Below are 15240 nucleotides of genomic sequence, written 5' to 3'. Positions count from 1 at the left end.
TCTTTTCCTCCTCTCCCTCTTTGAGACGCTCCCTTAGCACAACTTCTTTTCAACAGGGTGCCCCGCTTTAGGGCAGCGGCCGCATGGAGCCGCCCACACAGTGTCCCTTGAAGCCAGGCTGCTGCGGTGGGGCCTCTTGCTGGGACGGGGACCTGCGTGTGACCCCCATGGCAGGTTGCCTGGCTCCTGCCGAGTACGCGCTCGGAAGAACAGGCGGCAAGTTGCGGCTTAATAGGAGTCTGAGCGATTAGTGGTGAATTACTTTGGGCCCTGTGCAAAATAAGTCCTTGTGCCGGGGTCTTAAGGGACGAGCGTCACCCCAAAGGCAGGATGAGCTGCAGGGAGGTGCAGGTGAGCCGGAGGCTGCCCGCCGCCTCTCCTAGGCAGGCACGCTGTCACTAAACGGTCCGGCGCAGAGAAACCCAGTTCTTCGCGGCGTTTGTGCTGACCCAGATGCTTTTTGCTAGAAGCAGCTTGGGGGTCAGCTGCCGGCGCTGCTGTGCAAGGCAGGTCCGGGGAGGAGGAGGTGGTCCCTGGCAGGTGGGCTGCTGGCGGCAAGCACTCTGCAGCACGTCTGACTGCAGCCGCAGCCGTTTCAAACTGAAGCAGGGGGCTTAGCAGTTGCCGAGAGCTGGCTCGGCAGGCATAAATACCCCTTCTCTTCCGAGATGCTGTTCTGACTGTTGTGCGTCGATGAGGAATTGCTGGCCTCAGCCAAATCCCGAGTGGAGGGTTGTCCAGATGAGCTGGCAGTCTGGAGCAGGGGCTGGATTCATCATGGTGCTCGGCGTCTGGTCTGTGGCCCACGTACCTCGGTGATGCTCCCTGGCCGAAGCCCTGCTTGCTCTGCCCTGAAGACGGGCAGGGAATCTCTTTCCCTAAGGCACTCTTCCTTTGTGGAGGCGTGACAGCAAAACCAGGAATTGTCCTGAAAGAAACCTAGCTGGTCCCCTTGCAGAAAAAAGGGTATTTGCAAAGTAGAATCCCCTTGGGAGAACCAACAAAAGAGCAGTCCTGCCCAAATCAGTGCCAGGCAGAGCCAAATGCCTTTTTGGAGGAGGAGAAGTGCAGCCTTTCAGATGCTAACTAGGTATTTGGGGTTTCGATCATTCACTGTATGGAGGAATTGATGCACCGTTGGCTCTAGGAGGATGTGTTGTAATTAATGCATCGGCTTTCACTGGCCCTTTGAGTTAGTGCCTTCTGTAATGGCAGGAAGGGGTGTGCAACTGTCTTGAGCGGACGCCTGCAGGGACAGATAGAAAATTCAATAGGAGACAGATGGAATGGACATTTTGGAGATCTCCGCGGTGGGGAGATGTCACTGCTCAGCCCCTCAGTGACTCACAGCACTCCCGTTAAGCGGAGGTTTGAAATTAGCATCTCCACTGCGTCGTAATGGAACGGGAGGAGCACTTTACGCTTGGACACGATGCCTTTCCAGCGATATTGCTGAACTTCCCTGTAAGAAATTCTGATGTCATTTTTTTGGTCTGCTTCATAGATTGGATTAATCAGCAGAGACACGCCCTCCGGGTCCCAGAGTTGGCTTGCTTTCATTAATTTGCACTCAAGTCTTTGCCGAACAAAGAAGGATTTGTTGAACAAAGCGGGGTCAGTGCTGGGATGAAGAGCCTCGCGCCTCTAGCCTGCTAGTTTGAATTAGGGCTGAGCCGTAACTGTTAAGTCTTACGTCCTGTGGCCTGGATTGGTAAAAAAAAAAAACATCCTGGCCTCAATCTTTGCTCCTGCAGAGCCTGCGACCTCAAGAGCCACCCTGAGGTGGTGGCCTTCGGGGCAGTGAATGGCCTCCCCAAGCTTCCTAAATGAGACACAGTCAGAAAGCAAGGTAGGGAAGGTTTGAGCAACTGCTGCTGTAGATAAAAAGAGGTGTTCATTTCATACCCTGTTTGCTTTAAAGGCTAAGTGCAGTCTCTAGGGGGAAAAATAATTTAAAGAACAGTTTCCTTAAAGGCAAAACAAGTCTACGAGTAGAGGCTTTTTGCAGGGCCAGCTCTTGCGAGAGATCCGTGGACCAGCTGCAGGCTGCGTTTCTCTAAGTGCCCCTCAAACGGTTTTTCTCCTCTCTTTCAGCTCTTCGAGAACTTCTACTTCGGAGAGGTGCAGCTGGACTCGGTGCGTCTTTCCCAGAGGTTCTCCTCGGACGCCTCTGGCTACTATGCGACGTCTGGGCAGCTGACCTTCTCCTGAAGTGGCAACGCGGCTGCCGCAGCGGGTCCGCTCATCGGTGAAATGGGTTTTTATAGGACACGAACCCGGGAACTCCAAGCAGGGATGCCTCCTGACTCCTCGACAGTGCATTGCAGCCGGGAACCATGGCATTTCCCTGCAGCTTTTCCTACACGTATTGCCTGCCCTCCCTTTCAGGGGGAACCGGGTTCCTTCCGCCTCTTTTCCCCATTGGTAACTGAAATGTTGCCAAGTTGCCTATTTGATGTCTGTTGCCTGTTTGTTTTCCAAGAAAACAACGAGAAAAACTGGTGCAGGTAGCTTTTGGGGCATGGCCGATGTTTCAGCATGGCTTTATTTCAGAAGAAGGAAGTTTGTTCTTAAAATAAGTATTTAAAATCCAAGAGAGCTCCCCGGAGCATGATTTAATGATATTGAGGTCAGGCATTGCTTGGATCTCCAGCAGCGTGCCTGTGTGATGTAGATCTCCAAATAAATTAATTCCCTTCAAAAGCAAAGTGTTTATCTCCTGTTGCATTGATAGTTTCGGTAATTAAACTTCCAGCACACAACTATGTTAATAAGAAAGCGTTTATGGTAAGAGCTCTTTCCAGTGACCGTTTTGGAGCGTGTCAAAAAACATATGCCTTGTAGGTGGTTTCTCCATTAAAAGAAGCGCAAAACTCTTTGATACCATTGTGAATCCTTCAGAGATCTGAAGACGACTGTTTTTTCTTGTAAATCTCCATGTTCGGTAAGAATAGCGACACAGGCTTTCAACTTGCCCGAGGATGAACGCTTTGAAAAATGGAAGAAGCTGGTTTTTAGTTGTTTTGCAACAACCTGGCGGTGGCGGCGGCAGCTGCTGCTGCTGCTGCCCCTTCCTAGTTGCTGCCATGAACGTGGAATCGCGCCGTCATCGAGACGGAGAGTGTGTTAGCTAGGGACGGGGCTGCTCCAGCAGCACCCGCTCGTACTAGTGATCATTTTTAAGAGGTTTTCATCCCATTTCCTCCCTCCTGAAGTGAGCTGGCTGCGTGGCCGTGCTCTGACTGCGTGCGCAAACAGCGATGGGAGGCGGTCAGGATTCGGGGGTGGCTTTCCCTTTTTGCCCCCAAACGCGTTGCCGGTTGTGTTTCCAAGACCAAATTGCCCATCTCTGCTTTCAAACCTGCCTGCCAGGAAATCAAATCATCCGTGGGTTTGCCGGTTGCACTTTACGCTGGAGTCCGCGCTTGTACCCGGTTACAGCCGTTGGGCTTTTGTCTCTGCTTTTCCTTGCAGCCCGGCGCCTTTGTGCTCTCCAAGCGAAGGAGGAAGAAACCGTTCCCTCAGCGAGCAGAGCACCGATGCAGGGAGGTGCTGAGAGCCCTTAACGCCGGTCGCTGTCATCTTCCCGCCAGCCTGAAGAGGTACTTGGCAAATCTCATCAGCTGCCCGAAGAATGGACCTGGGAGCTGCTTGCGCAGCCGCCAGCGCTGCTGCCTGCCTGCCTGCCTGCCGCGGCAAAGCGGGGCGCGCCTCGGAAAGCTGCTGCCTCCTGGGTTTTGGGCGACGCTCGCCGAGGAGCTGAGCGCTGCAGGACACGGGGTGCCGTTTGCGCTCGAGGTTTCCTCAACGGGGCGTTGTTGGTGGTTCTGTGGCGCCTGCTTTCCTCCGGCGTCACCCAGTGCTGGCGGTTCGGAGTTGCTCTTCGTTGAGGTGGGCTCGTAGCACAGCTGGCTTCGGGACGAAGCCTTCCCACCTCCCTAACGCGGGACTAGCTTTGACCTCGCAAACAGCATCTCGGCACGGAGGCAAACGCGGCTTTTCTACAAAGAAGGGCCGATCTGAGGATACTCCTCCGCTTCCCGCTAGCGTAGACGTGTTTTAATGACGATGATTTCCGTGACCATTTGGAAGTTGGTTGAATTTTGGCGGTAAGCGACTTATCCCAATGCTCTAGCCTGGCACGGCTAAATTTGTTTCACACCTCCATCCCCGGGCAGAATTAAGGGTTCTGGTCTGTTCCTCTCATCCGCGGAGTCGTAGGTTAGGCTGCGATCCAGCAAACCGTTGTGCGTGTACTTAAATTTACGCCTCGCTCGATACCCTTTGTGTGACGTTAAGCGTGCGCGTGAGTCTGGTGGAGCGGCAGCTCTGCTTTGCCGGGAGCGCTTTTGAAACGCAAGCGCTTATGATACAAACGGAGAGGGGCAGAGTTGGGTGTTAGATCCTCTTACCCTTACACAAGGGAGCTACTCACATAAATAAAACACACCTCCTGCTTTTCGGGGGGGAGCATTGGGGCCAGAAGAAAACGTACCATGATGGTTTTACCGAGGGTTTTCCCTTTTCTATCATTATTTGTAAAAAATAATTAGAACAGTTTCATATTGAGCACGATAAAACGGTGTTTTATGCGTGGTCCTGCACCGAGGAATTGAAATCCCGTTAAACCAGGCAGCGTTAGCGGCTTTGCAAGATACAACCAAATACTTCAGAACTTGCCTAAAACTTGTTAAAACTGTAAATCTGCGGCTCTGCTTCTTTCCCCCGTCTAGGCCGCGTCGGAGGCTGGCCACCCCGCTTGCCGATCCCCGCGTCCTTGTCGCACAGGGGAAGAAGAAAGTTCTTTTGTGCCGTCGTTTTGCTCAGCAGCGAGCTTCGCTGGAGCCCGGGTCGGGACTGCGGCTCGTCGTTAACCGTAAAATTGGGGAAAGAAAAGCCGTGTGCGTGCCGGGAGCTCCCCGGCTGCGGCTGCAAAGGAGCAGCGGGGGCGCGGGGCCCCGCGCCCCCGCTGCTCCTTCGCAGCCGCAGCCGGGGCGAGTTGTCACCATCCTTCCTTACCGAGCCGAAGCGGACGGAGATATCCGGAGATGAGGGGTTGGAAGATGGGGGATGATAGGGATTTGGTGGGGGATGGAAGGTGAGGGCTGGAGGGTGGGGGTACGGCAGGGTCGGGGGCTGCAGGATGGGGATGTGGCAGGTACAGGAGGTGTGGGATGGGGACATAGTAGGGATGGGGGATGCGGGATGGGGATGTGGTGGGGATCAGGGGTGGGAGATGCAGGATGGGGAGAGGGCAGGGATGGGGATGTGGGATGGGGACATGGTGGGGATCAGGGATCTGGGATGAGGGATGCAGGATGGGGACAGGGGAGGAACAAGGGATGTGGGATGGGGACATGGTGGGGACCAGGGATGTGGGATGAGGGATGCAGGATGGGGACAGGGGAGGAACAAGGGATGCGGGATGGGGATGTGGTGGGGACCAGGGATGAGGGATGCAGGATGGGGACAGGGGAGGGACGGGGATGCGGGATGGGGATGTGGTGGGGACCAGGGATGCGGATGTGGTGGGGACCAGGGATGCGGGATGGGGACATGGTGGGGACCAGGGATGCAGGATGGGGACGTGGTGGGGACCGGGGATGCAGGATGAGGGATGCGGGATGGAGACAGGGGAGGGACGAGGGATGTGGGATGGGGACGTGGTGGGGACCAGGGATGCAGGATGGGGACAGGGCAGGGACAGGGGATGCAGGATAGGGATGGGGACAGGGGAGGGATGGGGGATGTGGGATGGGGACGTGGTGGGGACGCGGGATGGGGGCTGCGGGACGGGGACAGGGCAGGGATGGGGGATGCAGGCTGGGGACATGGTGGGGACCAGGGATGTGGGATGGGGATGTGGTGGGGACCAAGGATGCAGGATGAGGGATGCGGGATGGGGACGTGGTGGGGACCAGGGATGCGGGATGGGGACGTGGTGGGGACCAGGGATGCGGGATGAGGAATGCAGGATGGGGACGTGGTGGGGACCGGGGATGCAGGATGGGGACAGGGCAGGGACAGGGGATGCGGGATGGGGACGTGGTGGGGACCAGGGATGCGGGATGCAGGATGGGGACAGGGCAGGGACCGGGACTGCGGCCGTGCCGTGCCGCCGGCTCCCCCGCCCCGGTGCCGGCGCGCAGGTGCGGCGGGCGCGGCGGAGGCCCCGCCCCGCCCCTCCCGCCGGTGCCGCCCGGTGCCGCCCCGCGGCCGCACTCGCCGCCGGCGCCTCCCCGTGCGCACCGCACCGCACCGCGCCGCTCCGCACCGCGCCGCGCCGCTCCGCTCCCCCCGGCGCTGCGGCAGCATGCGGGGCTGCGGCGGGCGCCGCGCCCTGCTGGCTCTGCTGGCCCTGCTCCTGCCCGCCGCCGCCGCCGCCGGCCCCGGGCCCGCCGCCGGCCCCGCCACCGGCCCCGGGCCCGCCGCGGCGGGGGAGAGCCCCGGCAATTTCATGGAGGACGAGCAATGGCTCTCCTCCATCTCCCAGTACGGCGGCAGGATCAAGCACTGGAACCGCTTCCGAGACGTGAGTCCGCGCCGGCAGCGGGGGTGGGGGGGAACGGGGACGGACGGGACGCGCCACCGGGCACCGGGAGCCCCCTCCCCACCCTCCCCGCCCCGCCGCTGCGGCTGCCGCAGCACGACCCTCCCCCGGTCCCCGGCCCCGGTCCCCGGCCCCGTCGCAGGCGGCCGGGGATGCTCGGCGCTGCCCGCATCCCGCTGCCACCCGCCGCGGCCGTGGGCGGCTGCCGGCCCCGCTACCCGGGGGATGCTCCCCGGCTTCGGCAGCGCCAAGGCCGCCGTGCCCGACGCCACCGTGCCCGTCGCCAAAGCTGGCGTGGCTGATGCCAAGGCCGCCGTGGCCAGGGCTTGACGCCAAAGCCGACCTCGCCAGGGACTGGGGGGTGCTGTCCCCCGCACCCTCTCCCATGCACCACGTCAGGGCCCAAGGCAGAGGTACAGGCAGGCCCTGCCTGCCCTTTGCGGGCAGCGGGGAGGGCCGTGCCCCGGCCTCAGCCCCTCGGTGACAGCTCAGCTCAGCGCAGGTCAGGGCACCTGCGTCTTCCCGGCCTCTCGCACCCCTGAGCGCTGCGGGGTGCCGCAGCCGGGGCCGGCCCTGCCTCGGCGGGGTGGTGGTCCCTGGGGACAGGGGACGCGAGGCAGGGTGGGTGAGGATGCAGACGCTGCCGGAGCGATGGCAGGTGACCCGGCGCATTTGGCTCAGGATCCTGTAACCCCTTGCTTTTATGCAGCCCTTATAATAACGGCCTCGGTGGCATTTAGTTCCAGCCCTTAATTTTATGGGGCAGTCGGGGATTTTTCCTGGGCTCATTTTACACCCCCGCCCCCATGTTACCCCCAGCTCGTGTCCTCCAGAGCAGGGGCACGGCACTGCAGCCCCATCCGGGGGGGGGGGGTGTCCAGGGGACCTGCGGCAGCTGAGCGGGGAGGGGGCACACCCCGAGCCAGCCCCTCCGGTCTTTGTTCAGATGCGCACTCAGGTTCACCTTGGCAGCAAGGATGCGCCGCCGGGAGATGTGCCCCACCGCGGGGCAGGGTAGGCGGCACCCCCCCCACCCCCCCCACCCCAAATAAACCAGTTAGGGAGACAGAGCATGGGCGAGGGTGCAAGGGATGGGGTAAACACCTCCCCAGAGACCCCAGCAACATACCCGGCTGGCCAACACTGGCGCTGGGCACCTGGGACCTCGGCCGGCTGCGGATGCTCGAGGGGGAGCACATGCGGATGTGCCCCCACCACGCTGGGCATCCCTGGGGGGGTTTGGGGCCGAGAGACTCGGGCGCTAGCAGCACCCCGCTAGCAGCACACACGGGGCTCGCCCGGCTGTGCCAGGGCTGCCGGGCCGGGGGGGGCTGCGGCCCTGCCGGCGGTTAGCGCGGATTAATAAGCAAATCCCATGGATTTGTGGGTTTTTTGGCTGAGCAGCATCGGTGGCGGGGACCGCGACCCACTGTGCGGCAGGGAGGAGGCCGGCGGCCGTGCCGAAAGCCGCGCTGCAGGGAGCTGCCGGGCGCCGCAGTGTTACTAATCATGGCATGGGAACGCAGGCTATCGATTGCGGTGCAAACGCCGCTGCGCCGGAGCAAAAGACATCCCCTCCGGAGCTGCCTCCCGCGCCTCTGCTTCGAGCTGCCATCCAAAACCCTGCCCGCCCTCCGCGGGGCGGCAGGGATGCTCCTGCCTTCTCACGAAACCCACCCCGGAGCATCCCGCGGGGCGAGCGATGCCGCTTGCCGGGAGGGTTTGAGTCCCCGCTGCTCCCCCTCACGCCTGGGATGCTTTCGGGGCGCCGGGGGAGCAGCTCTGCCTCCCCAAGCAGCGACGTCCATCTTAGCCCGCTCCTTCTGGGCTCGCTCTTGCAAAACTGGGGTGGCAGCACAAGGACCGTCACCCCAGGGGGATCCTGGCGAGGCCTCGCTGGGCTCCCGGGGGCTTCCTCCCCCAATGCCTCTTCCGTCCCTGTTCCCTGCCTTTCCCGGCCGGCCAAGGGATGATGGGGGAAGGTTTTATCCTGGATAAAGGCTCTCCAGGATTACAGGTCTAGAGCCAGAGATGAGGGAGCATACCGGTGGCGGGCGCCGGTGACGTCTGGGGCTGGTGACGAGAGCTGGGGTGCCCGTCGGAATGTTGGGGTGCCCACCTGGCATGGGGTGCCCGTCACTGGGGGCTGGGAGCGGGGAGGGGGGGCTTTGGGCTGCCCCAGGGCTGACGGTGGGCACTCTCGCTCTCTCTTTCTCTCTCTTTTTTTCGGTGTCGGCCGGGCCGTCTCGCCGCCGCGCTGCCAGGAGGTGGAGGTGAGCGTCGAGGGGCTGCCGGTGCTGCCTCGCCCTGGCGGCAGCCTGCTTTCGGGGGGCGGGGGGAGGCCGCTCCCCACCGCTGCTTGCTCCCCTCCCGGTGTGGGGGGTGCCCGGGGGGGTGCGCGTGTGTGCAGGGGGAGCCTTGCCGGGCCGGTGGCCCTGAGCGGGGTGGTGGCACACCTGGCCCGGTGTCACCTCTCCCGCTGCCTGCGCTCATCCAGGCTCTCTCCCCCCCCCCCAATTGCAGGATGACTACATCAAGAGCTGGGAGGACAACCAGCCCGGGGATGAAGGTAGCACTGGGACGGGTTTGGGATGGGGCAGGGGGGGCTCGGTGCCAGCCGGCACGGGGGGGCAGGGGGGGGGACACGACACTCTCTGCCCGCACCCCCCGGGCTTTTCCCTTCCGGCTGGGAGCGGCGACGGGGCCGGTGCGTGCCGGGAAGCGGCAGCTGGTGCCGAGGAGGCCGCCCAGCTGCAGCCTGAATGGCGCTTTGTGCCCGGCTGGCTGGTGGCCGGCACTGCCGGGGCTCCCCCGGGGGGTCCCCGCCTGCCCCGGCCCCTCTCTGCCCCCCCCCCAGCCCTGGACACCACCAAGGACCCCTGCCAGAAGGTGAAGTGCAGCCGGCACAAGGTGTGCGTGGCACAGGGCTACCAGCGCGCCATGTGCATCAGCCGCAAGAAGCTGGAGCACAGGTAGGAGGGCGGCAGGGCCGGGGCCGAACCGGTGGCGGGGGGGGCCAAACCGGGGGCTCAGCACCATCCCCCCGTGCCTCTCGCCCCGCGCAGGATCAAACCGCCGGGCGCCAAGGGCCACGGGGGCTGCAAGCCCTGCCACGCCGCCCCGCTCGCCGCCGTCTGCGGCTCCGACGGCCACACCTACAGCTCGGCGGTAAGGACGGTGGCACCCCACCGCGGGGAGGGGGACACTGTGCCGTGTTCCCCGGCCCCCCCCCCGGCCACCGACGCCCCGCTGCCGCCCCGCAGTGCAAGCTGGAGCAGCAGGCGTGCCTGGCCAGCAAGCAGCTGACGGTGCGCTGCGAGGGACAGTGCCCCTGCCCGACCCCTCACGGCCCCGCCGGCGACGGCAAGCAAGGTGAGCGGGACGGGGGGCACTGGGGTGTGGGGGGGCTAGTCCCCGAGCCCTGCCCGGCCTGATGTCTCCCATCCGGACCTGTGTGTCGTCGTCATCCCCAGAGCCGTGCACCGGGCAGGACCTGGCCGACCTGGGCGACCGCCTGCGCGACTGGTTCCAGCTCCTGCGGGAGAACGCCAAGCAGAACGGCTCCGGCGGCCTCCCCACCAGCCCCGCCACCGGTAGGTGCCCCCTGCCACGTGGGGAGGGGACGTGGGGTGCTGTCCCCGGGAGGGAGAGGGGGGGCCGGGCAGCCACGGGCCGCATCCTGCCCTGCAGCGCTGGAGAGGAGCGTGGCGGCCAGCTGCAAGGAGGCGGTGGGGTGGATGTTCGCCCGGCTGGACACGAGCGGGGATCTCTTCCTGGAGGCGGCCGAGCTGGCCGCCATCAACCTGGACAAGTACGAGGTGTGCATCCGCGCCTTCTTCAACTCCTGCGACACCTCCAAGGACGGCCGCGTCTCCGCTCCCGAGTGGTGCTTCTGCTTCTGGAGGGAAAGTGCGTCGCGCCGGGGTGGGGGGGGTGGTGGGTGCTGTGGGGACGGGGGTTGTACGCTGTGGGGGCAGGAGGATGCACATCGCAGGGGTGGGGGGATGCATGCTGCAGGGGGGACGCACGCCGTGGGGTCATGGGGAATCCATGCTGTGGGGTTGGGGTAGGGGGGGGGATGCTTGCCACGGGGGGATGTACACCACGGGGTCTGGGATCCAAACCATGGCGGGGCGGGATATGCATGCCGTGGGATACACACCATGGGGTTGGGGGGGCTGCACACCACTGGCGGGGGGGGGATGCATACCGTGGGATTTGGGGGGATGCACATCGTGGGGTCATGGGGAACGCATGCTATGGGGTTGAGGGGGATGCATGCCGTGGGAGGATGCACGCTGGGGGGTCGGGTGGGTGCACACTGTGGGGCTATGGGGAAGCACACCATGGGTGGGTGCACACCGCATGGTTGTGGGGGGGGATGCATGCTGCAGGGTCTGGGGGGATGCATACCACGGGGGATGCATGCTGTGGGGCCAGGGGATGCACATCATGGGGTTGAGGGGTGCACACCATGCGGGAATGCATGCTGCAGCAATTGGGGGGGTGCGTGTGTGTGTGTGCGTGCCATGGGGTCAGGGGAGGCACGCCATGGGGCTGGGGGATGCCTGCCATGGCGGGGGGCTGCCCGCTGACCCTAAGAGCGGCGTGTGGGGGTGCTGCAGAGCCGCCCTGTCTCAGGGAGCTGGAGAAGATTCAGATCCAAGAAGCAGCCAAAAAAAAGCCGGGTGAGTGGGGGGTCCCGGGGCCCCCGTCCCCTGGCAGGGCCCCGCACGGCCGGGCTGGGGAGGGCTGGGGATGAGGATGGGGAGCTCCGCGGGGGGGGCTCTCGCACTGCACGTGTTTGGGGGGGGTCATCGCTTCCCCGCAGGCACCTTCATCCCCAGCTGCGACGAGGACGGATACTACCGGCGGGCGCAGTGTGAGCCGGGCGGCGGGGAGTGCTGGTGCGTGGACCAGCACGGCACCGAGCTGACGGGCACCCGCGGCCACGGCAGCCCCGACTGCGGTGAGCGCCGGGGGGAGCCGGGGGGAGCCCCCCGCCCCAGGGAGGGGGCCGCAGCCCCGGGACCCGGCCGCAAGCCTCTGCCCCTCGCCCCCGCAGAGGAGGCGGCGGGGTTTTCGGGCGACTTCGGGAGCAGCGTGGGCTGGGAGGATGAGGAGGAGAAGGAGCCGGAGGAGGCGGGCGAGGAAGGCGAGGAAGAGGAGGGCGAAGCGGGCGAGAGCGACGACGGCGGCTACATCTGGTAGAGGAGCAGGAGAGCCCGGCAGGCGGCACGGCCGGGCGGCAGCCTCCCAGCCAGGGGTCCCCGTGACCCCCTCCCCGCTGCCGGTGTGGCATGGGGTGGGTGCATCCACCCCCCCCGGGCCCCACGTGGGACGGGGCATCGGGGTGCTCGCCCAGGGAGGGGGCGAGCAGGGCGGGGGGCCACGCTTGTGCAAATTTGAGCTTTTTTTTTTTTTTTTTTTTTTTTTTGGGTAGAGCCTTGTAGGCCTAGCGTGCTGCTGCGTCGTCTTCAACCGGGCAAACGGCGCTAATAAAAGTGGGAAAAAACCAAAAAAAAAACCCCCATAGATAAGCTGCCCCCCCCCCTGCATCCCCCTCCCCGTGCTGTGCTCGCGTGGCCGCCCCGGCCCCTGGCGTTGTGTAGCGGCTGTGAAATAAATACCCCGTGCTGTGTCAAACGCTTGCCCGCCCATTCCTCCCCCCCGACACCCCCCCATGCCCCACCTGCACCCGCCGGCCCTGCATGGGGTGCTGGGGGGGGGGGGGAGCTGTTCCCCCCCCCTGCCGTGGGGGGCCCAGGGCTACTGGTGGTGCCCTGCTGCTGTCCCCTTGGGTAGGGTGGGCTGGGGGGCTGTGGGTGGGGAGGGGTGGGGGTGCCCCCCCCGCCAGCACCCCTGGGTTTGGTCCCCGCACTCAGCTGACACGGGGCTGGAACTGACTTTCCTCCGCAGGATCCCAGCCCCAAATATCAGCCCCTGACCCTCTCCGGGACCCCAGCCCCGAACTAGCCCCCTTCCCGCCCCCTCCCACGGCCCTGTGCCATAGCAGGACCCAGAACTGCCATCCCTCCCTCATCCCCGACCCCAATCTATACCCCCGCCCCCCCCCCCCCAACCAAGACCCTGACCCAATCCTACCCCTGACCCAGAACATCCCTGACAGGAACCCCCCCCCCCAGTCCAACCCACACTCCCCCACCACCCCAGCCGCTCGGCACCACGGAACACCAGGTCCTCAACTTACAGCATTTATGGCTCCAGGGAGAAAAGAAAATAAAAAAAACCAAACCCCAAACACTCCCCCTCCCTCCCCCCCCAATTTGGGGGCGCCAGCAGCTGGCAAAGGCACCGCGTCCTCCGCCCCAGGACGCCCACCCTCCGCCGGCCCCGCAGGGACCAGGCGCTCGGCCCCACCGCTGCCGGGGCCAAAGGGGGGGGACGATGTGGCAGCTCTGTCCCCGGCGCAAGCCCCACCGGGAGTTGGGTCAGAGCTTGCTGGGGGGCCCCCGCGGGGGTCCCGGCTGCCGCTGGAGCCGCCAGGCCGCCCGCGCCCCCTCGCCCGCCCGGTTGAGCGCGGCGAAGGCGGCGGGGTTGCCAGTGCGGCGGTAGCGCGTGACGGGGGGCTGCAGGACGGTGATGGGGATGCAGAAGTTGAGGTGGGGGTAGGTGGCCCCCGCGCCGGTGTCCCGGGTGTTGCTGGCCACGATCCCTGGCGGGGAGAGGAGCATCGCCCGCGTCACCGGGGCCGGCTGCGGGACACCCGTGGGACACCCCCAACCTGTGGGGGACCCTCTGGCTTACCCAGGAGGCGTCCGCTGCGGGAGGAGACGAGGGGGCCGCCGCTGGAGCCCCCGTGGACAGCGCAGGTCGTCTGCAGCATGACGGGGCGCCCGGCCACCGCCACCACGGCCGAGAGGACCCCCGCTGTCACTGAGGGGCCGCACGCCCGCCCCAGCGCCCCGAAGCCCACCACGCTCACCTCCTCTCCTGGGGTGAAGGGGGAGGGGAGGCGGGAGGTGGGTGCAAGGGGGTGACACCCCCCACCCCTCCCGATCCCAGCACCCCACGTGTCCCCCCACCCCGGCCGCTTACCTGGGAGGAAGGTGTCCGCCAGGCGCGGGGGGACGAAGCCCGGCACGCTCTCCTCCAGCTCCACCACCGCCACGTCGAAGGGGGACGACTCCTCGGTGGCGAACACCACGTGGCCCCCGAGTACGGTGGCAGCCCTAAGGACATGGCACACGAGATGTCATGGTGGGGGACACACACACACGGGGTGGGGGGACAAGGTGGGGGGGGGGGGGGGGGGGGGGGGGGGGGGGGGGGGGGGGGGGGGGGGGGGGCCACGCAGCCGCACTCACCAGCTGGGACCAGGCGCCAGCGTCACACAGAGCGGGGCACCCGCCTCCACCACGTGCCGGCAGGTGAGGAGCAGCCGGGGGGCCAGCAGCACCCCCGAGCCCCACGCCGCCCCGCACTCCACCAGCGCCGCCCAGCCCAGGGGGTCCTGCCCGCCTCCGGCCTGCACCGCGGCCACCCGCCCCGGCACCGGCGGCACCGCGACCCCGGCTTCGTCCAGGACGCTGGCGCTGCTGCCCAGGATGGCAGCGAGGGAGCAGAGCAGGGTGAGCCCGACCCACTCGGCACCCTTCCAGCAGAAGGAGGCGGCGATGACGGCCACCAAGCGGGGCCCGGCGGGCGAGGGCAGGAAAGCCCCGCCGCCCTCGGTGCCGGGCAGGCAGCGCGCGTCGGTGAGGATGAGGGCATTCTCCTCCCCGGCCAGGTTGCTCACCACCCCTCTGCTCAGGGTGTTGAGGAAGAGGTCAGGGCAGAGGGCGCCGAAGGGGGAGCCGCAGGCCAGCAGCCCCTCGCCCTTCCGCAGGCAGCTGGCGTTCGCCCGGGCCGTCCAGCCGCCGCCAGGAGAGTCGAGGCCGGGCACCCGCAGCCAGGCGAACCAGTGCAGGGCCCGCCGGTCATCCTCCGCCGCCTCCCCGCCGAAGCGCCACCGCTCCGCTTGGCCGAAGGCCCGCGCCAGGGCCTGCTGGAAGGCGCCGCAGGGCACCAGGGCCAGGAGCCGGGCCTCGTGCTGCCGCGAGCCGCCGGCCGGGCTCCGCGCCGCCGCTGCCGCCGCCGGGGCGTCGAGGCCGAGGGCCGGGGCGCGGGTCCCCGCCGGGGGCTGCAGGACGAGGAGGCGCAGGCAGGGCCGGAGGGCGTCAGGCAGCAGGGCGCGGGGCTGCGCCCAGGCGTCGGGGCCGTCCCGCAGGAAGGGGGCGAAGACGGCGCCTTGGCACAGCACCAGCCCGGGGCGGCGGCTCAGGATCACCCCGCTGCAGCTCCAGGGGCCGGCGGGCGGTTCGGAGGCGTCGGGCGGGCCGGAGACGCTGACCACGCAGCAGGCCTGCTCCTCCGCCATGGCGGCGGCCGCGGGGCGGGCTGCATGCGGGGCAGCCCGCCGGCGGGGCGGTGCGGGGCGATGCAAGGCGACCGAACGCGGCGCAGGGCAGCCAGGCCCCGCGGCCCCGCCGCCGCCGCCGCCACCACCACCCTCACGGCCCGCCGCCGACCCCGCCTCTCCCCCCGCCCCCCGGCCTCGCCCATTGGCTGCGGCGGGGCCTTGCGCCCTCCCCATTGGCGGCGGCGGCGGGGCGAGGCGCGCGACGTGGCGGCGGCGGCACGGTCAGGTCCCCTCCCGCCCCGCTCCCACCTCCCCTCAGCGGCGGCCG

At 66.1% G+C, this 15240-nt stretch overlaps 3 protein-coding genes across 3 annotated transcripts in view; 2 read left to right on the top strand and 1 right to left on the bottom strand.

The window, feature by feature from the left end:
- Window positions 1–2870, top strand: part of ASCC1 (activating signal cointegrator 1 complex subunit 1) — a 36771-nt gene extending 33901 nt beyond the window's left edge. The window contains 1 exon segment of the mRNA XM_050898933.1: window positions 2095–2870. Coding sequence (XP_050754890.1) covers window positions 2095–2211 — 117 coding nt within the window. The 3' untranslated portion in view covers window positions 2212–2870.
- A 3443-nt stretch (window positions 2871–6313) lies between these two features.
- Window positions 6314–11884, top strand: SPOCK2 (SPARC (osteonectin), cwcv and kazal like domains proteoglycan 2). The gene is made up of 11 exons (XM_050898916.1): window positions 6314–6532; window positions 8815–8823; window positions 9074–9119; window positions 9408–9522; window positions 9616–9718; window positions 9814–9922; window positions 10024–10143; window positions 10241–10459; window positions 11176–11238; window positions 11382–11519; window positions 11616–11884. Exons 1-11 carry the CDS (start codon window positions 6314–6316, stop codon window positions 11759–11761), a joined length of 1287 nt encoding a protein of 428 aa, XP_050754873.1. The 3' UTR covers window positions 11762–11884.
- A 962-nt stretch (window positions 11885–12846) lies between these two features.
- TYSND1 (trypsin like peroxisomal matrix peptidase 1) lies at window positions 12847–14944 on the bottom strand. Its single transcript, XM_050898913.1, has 4 exons — window positions 13879–14944; window positions 13610–13743; window positions 13319–13504; window positions 12847–13226 (listed from the first exon to the last, which is right to left on the bottom strand). The coding sequence occupies exons 1-4, from the start codon at window positions 14928–14930 to the stop codon at window positions 13003–13005; spliced, it is 1596 nt and encodes a 531-aa protein (XP_050754870.1). The 5' UTR covers window positions 14931–14944; the 3' UTR covers window positions 12847–13002.
- Between the last annotated feature and the right edge of the window lie 296 nt (window positions 14945–15240).

Source organism: Gymnogyps californianus, chromosome 6, assembly GCF_018139145.2.
Source record: "Gymnogyps californianus isolate 813 chromosome 6, ASM1813914v2, whole genome shotgun sequence".
Classification (NCBI taxonomy): domain Eukaryota; kingdom Metazoa; phylum Chordata; class Aves; order Accipitriformes; family Cathartidae; genus Gymnogyps; species Gymnogyps californianus.
Note: the sequence above shows the minus strand (reverse complement) of the source record. Positions and strands in the feature narration are given on the sequence as shown.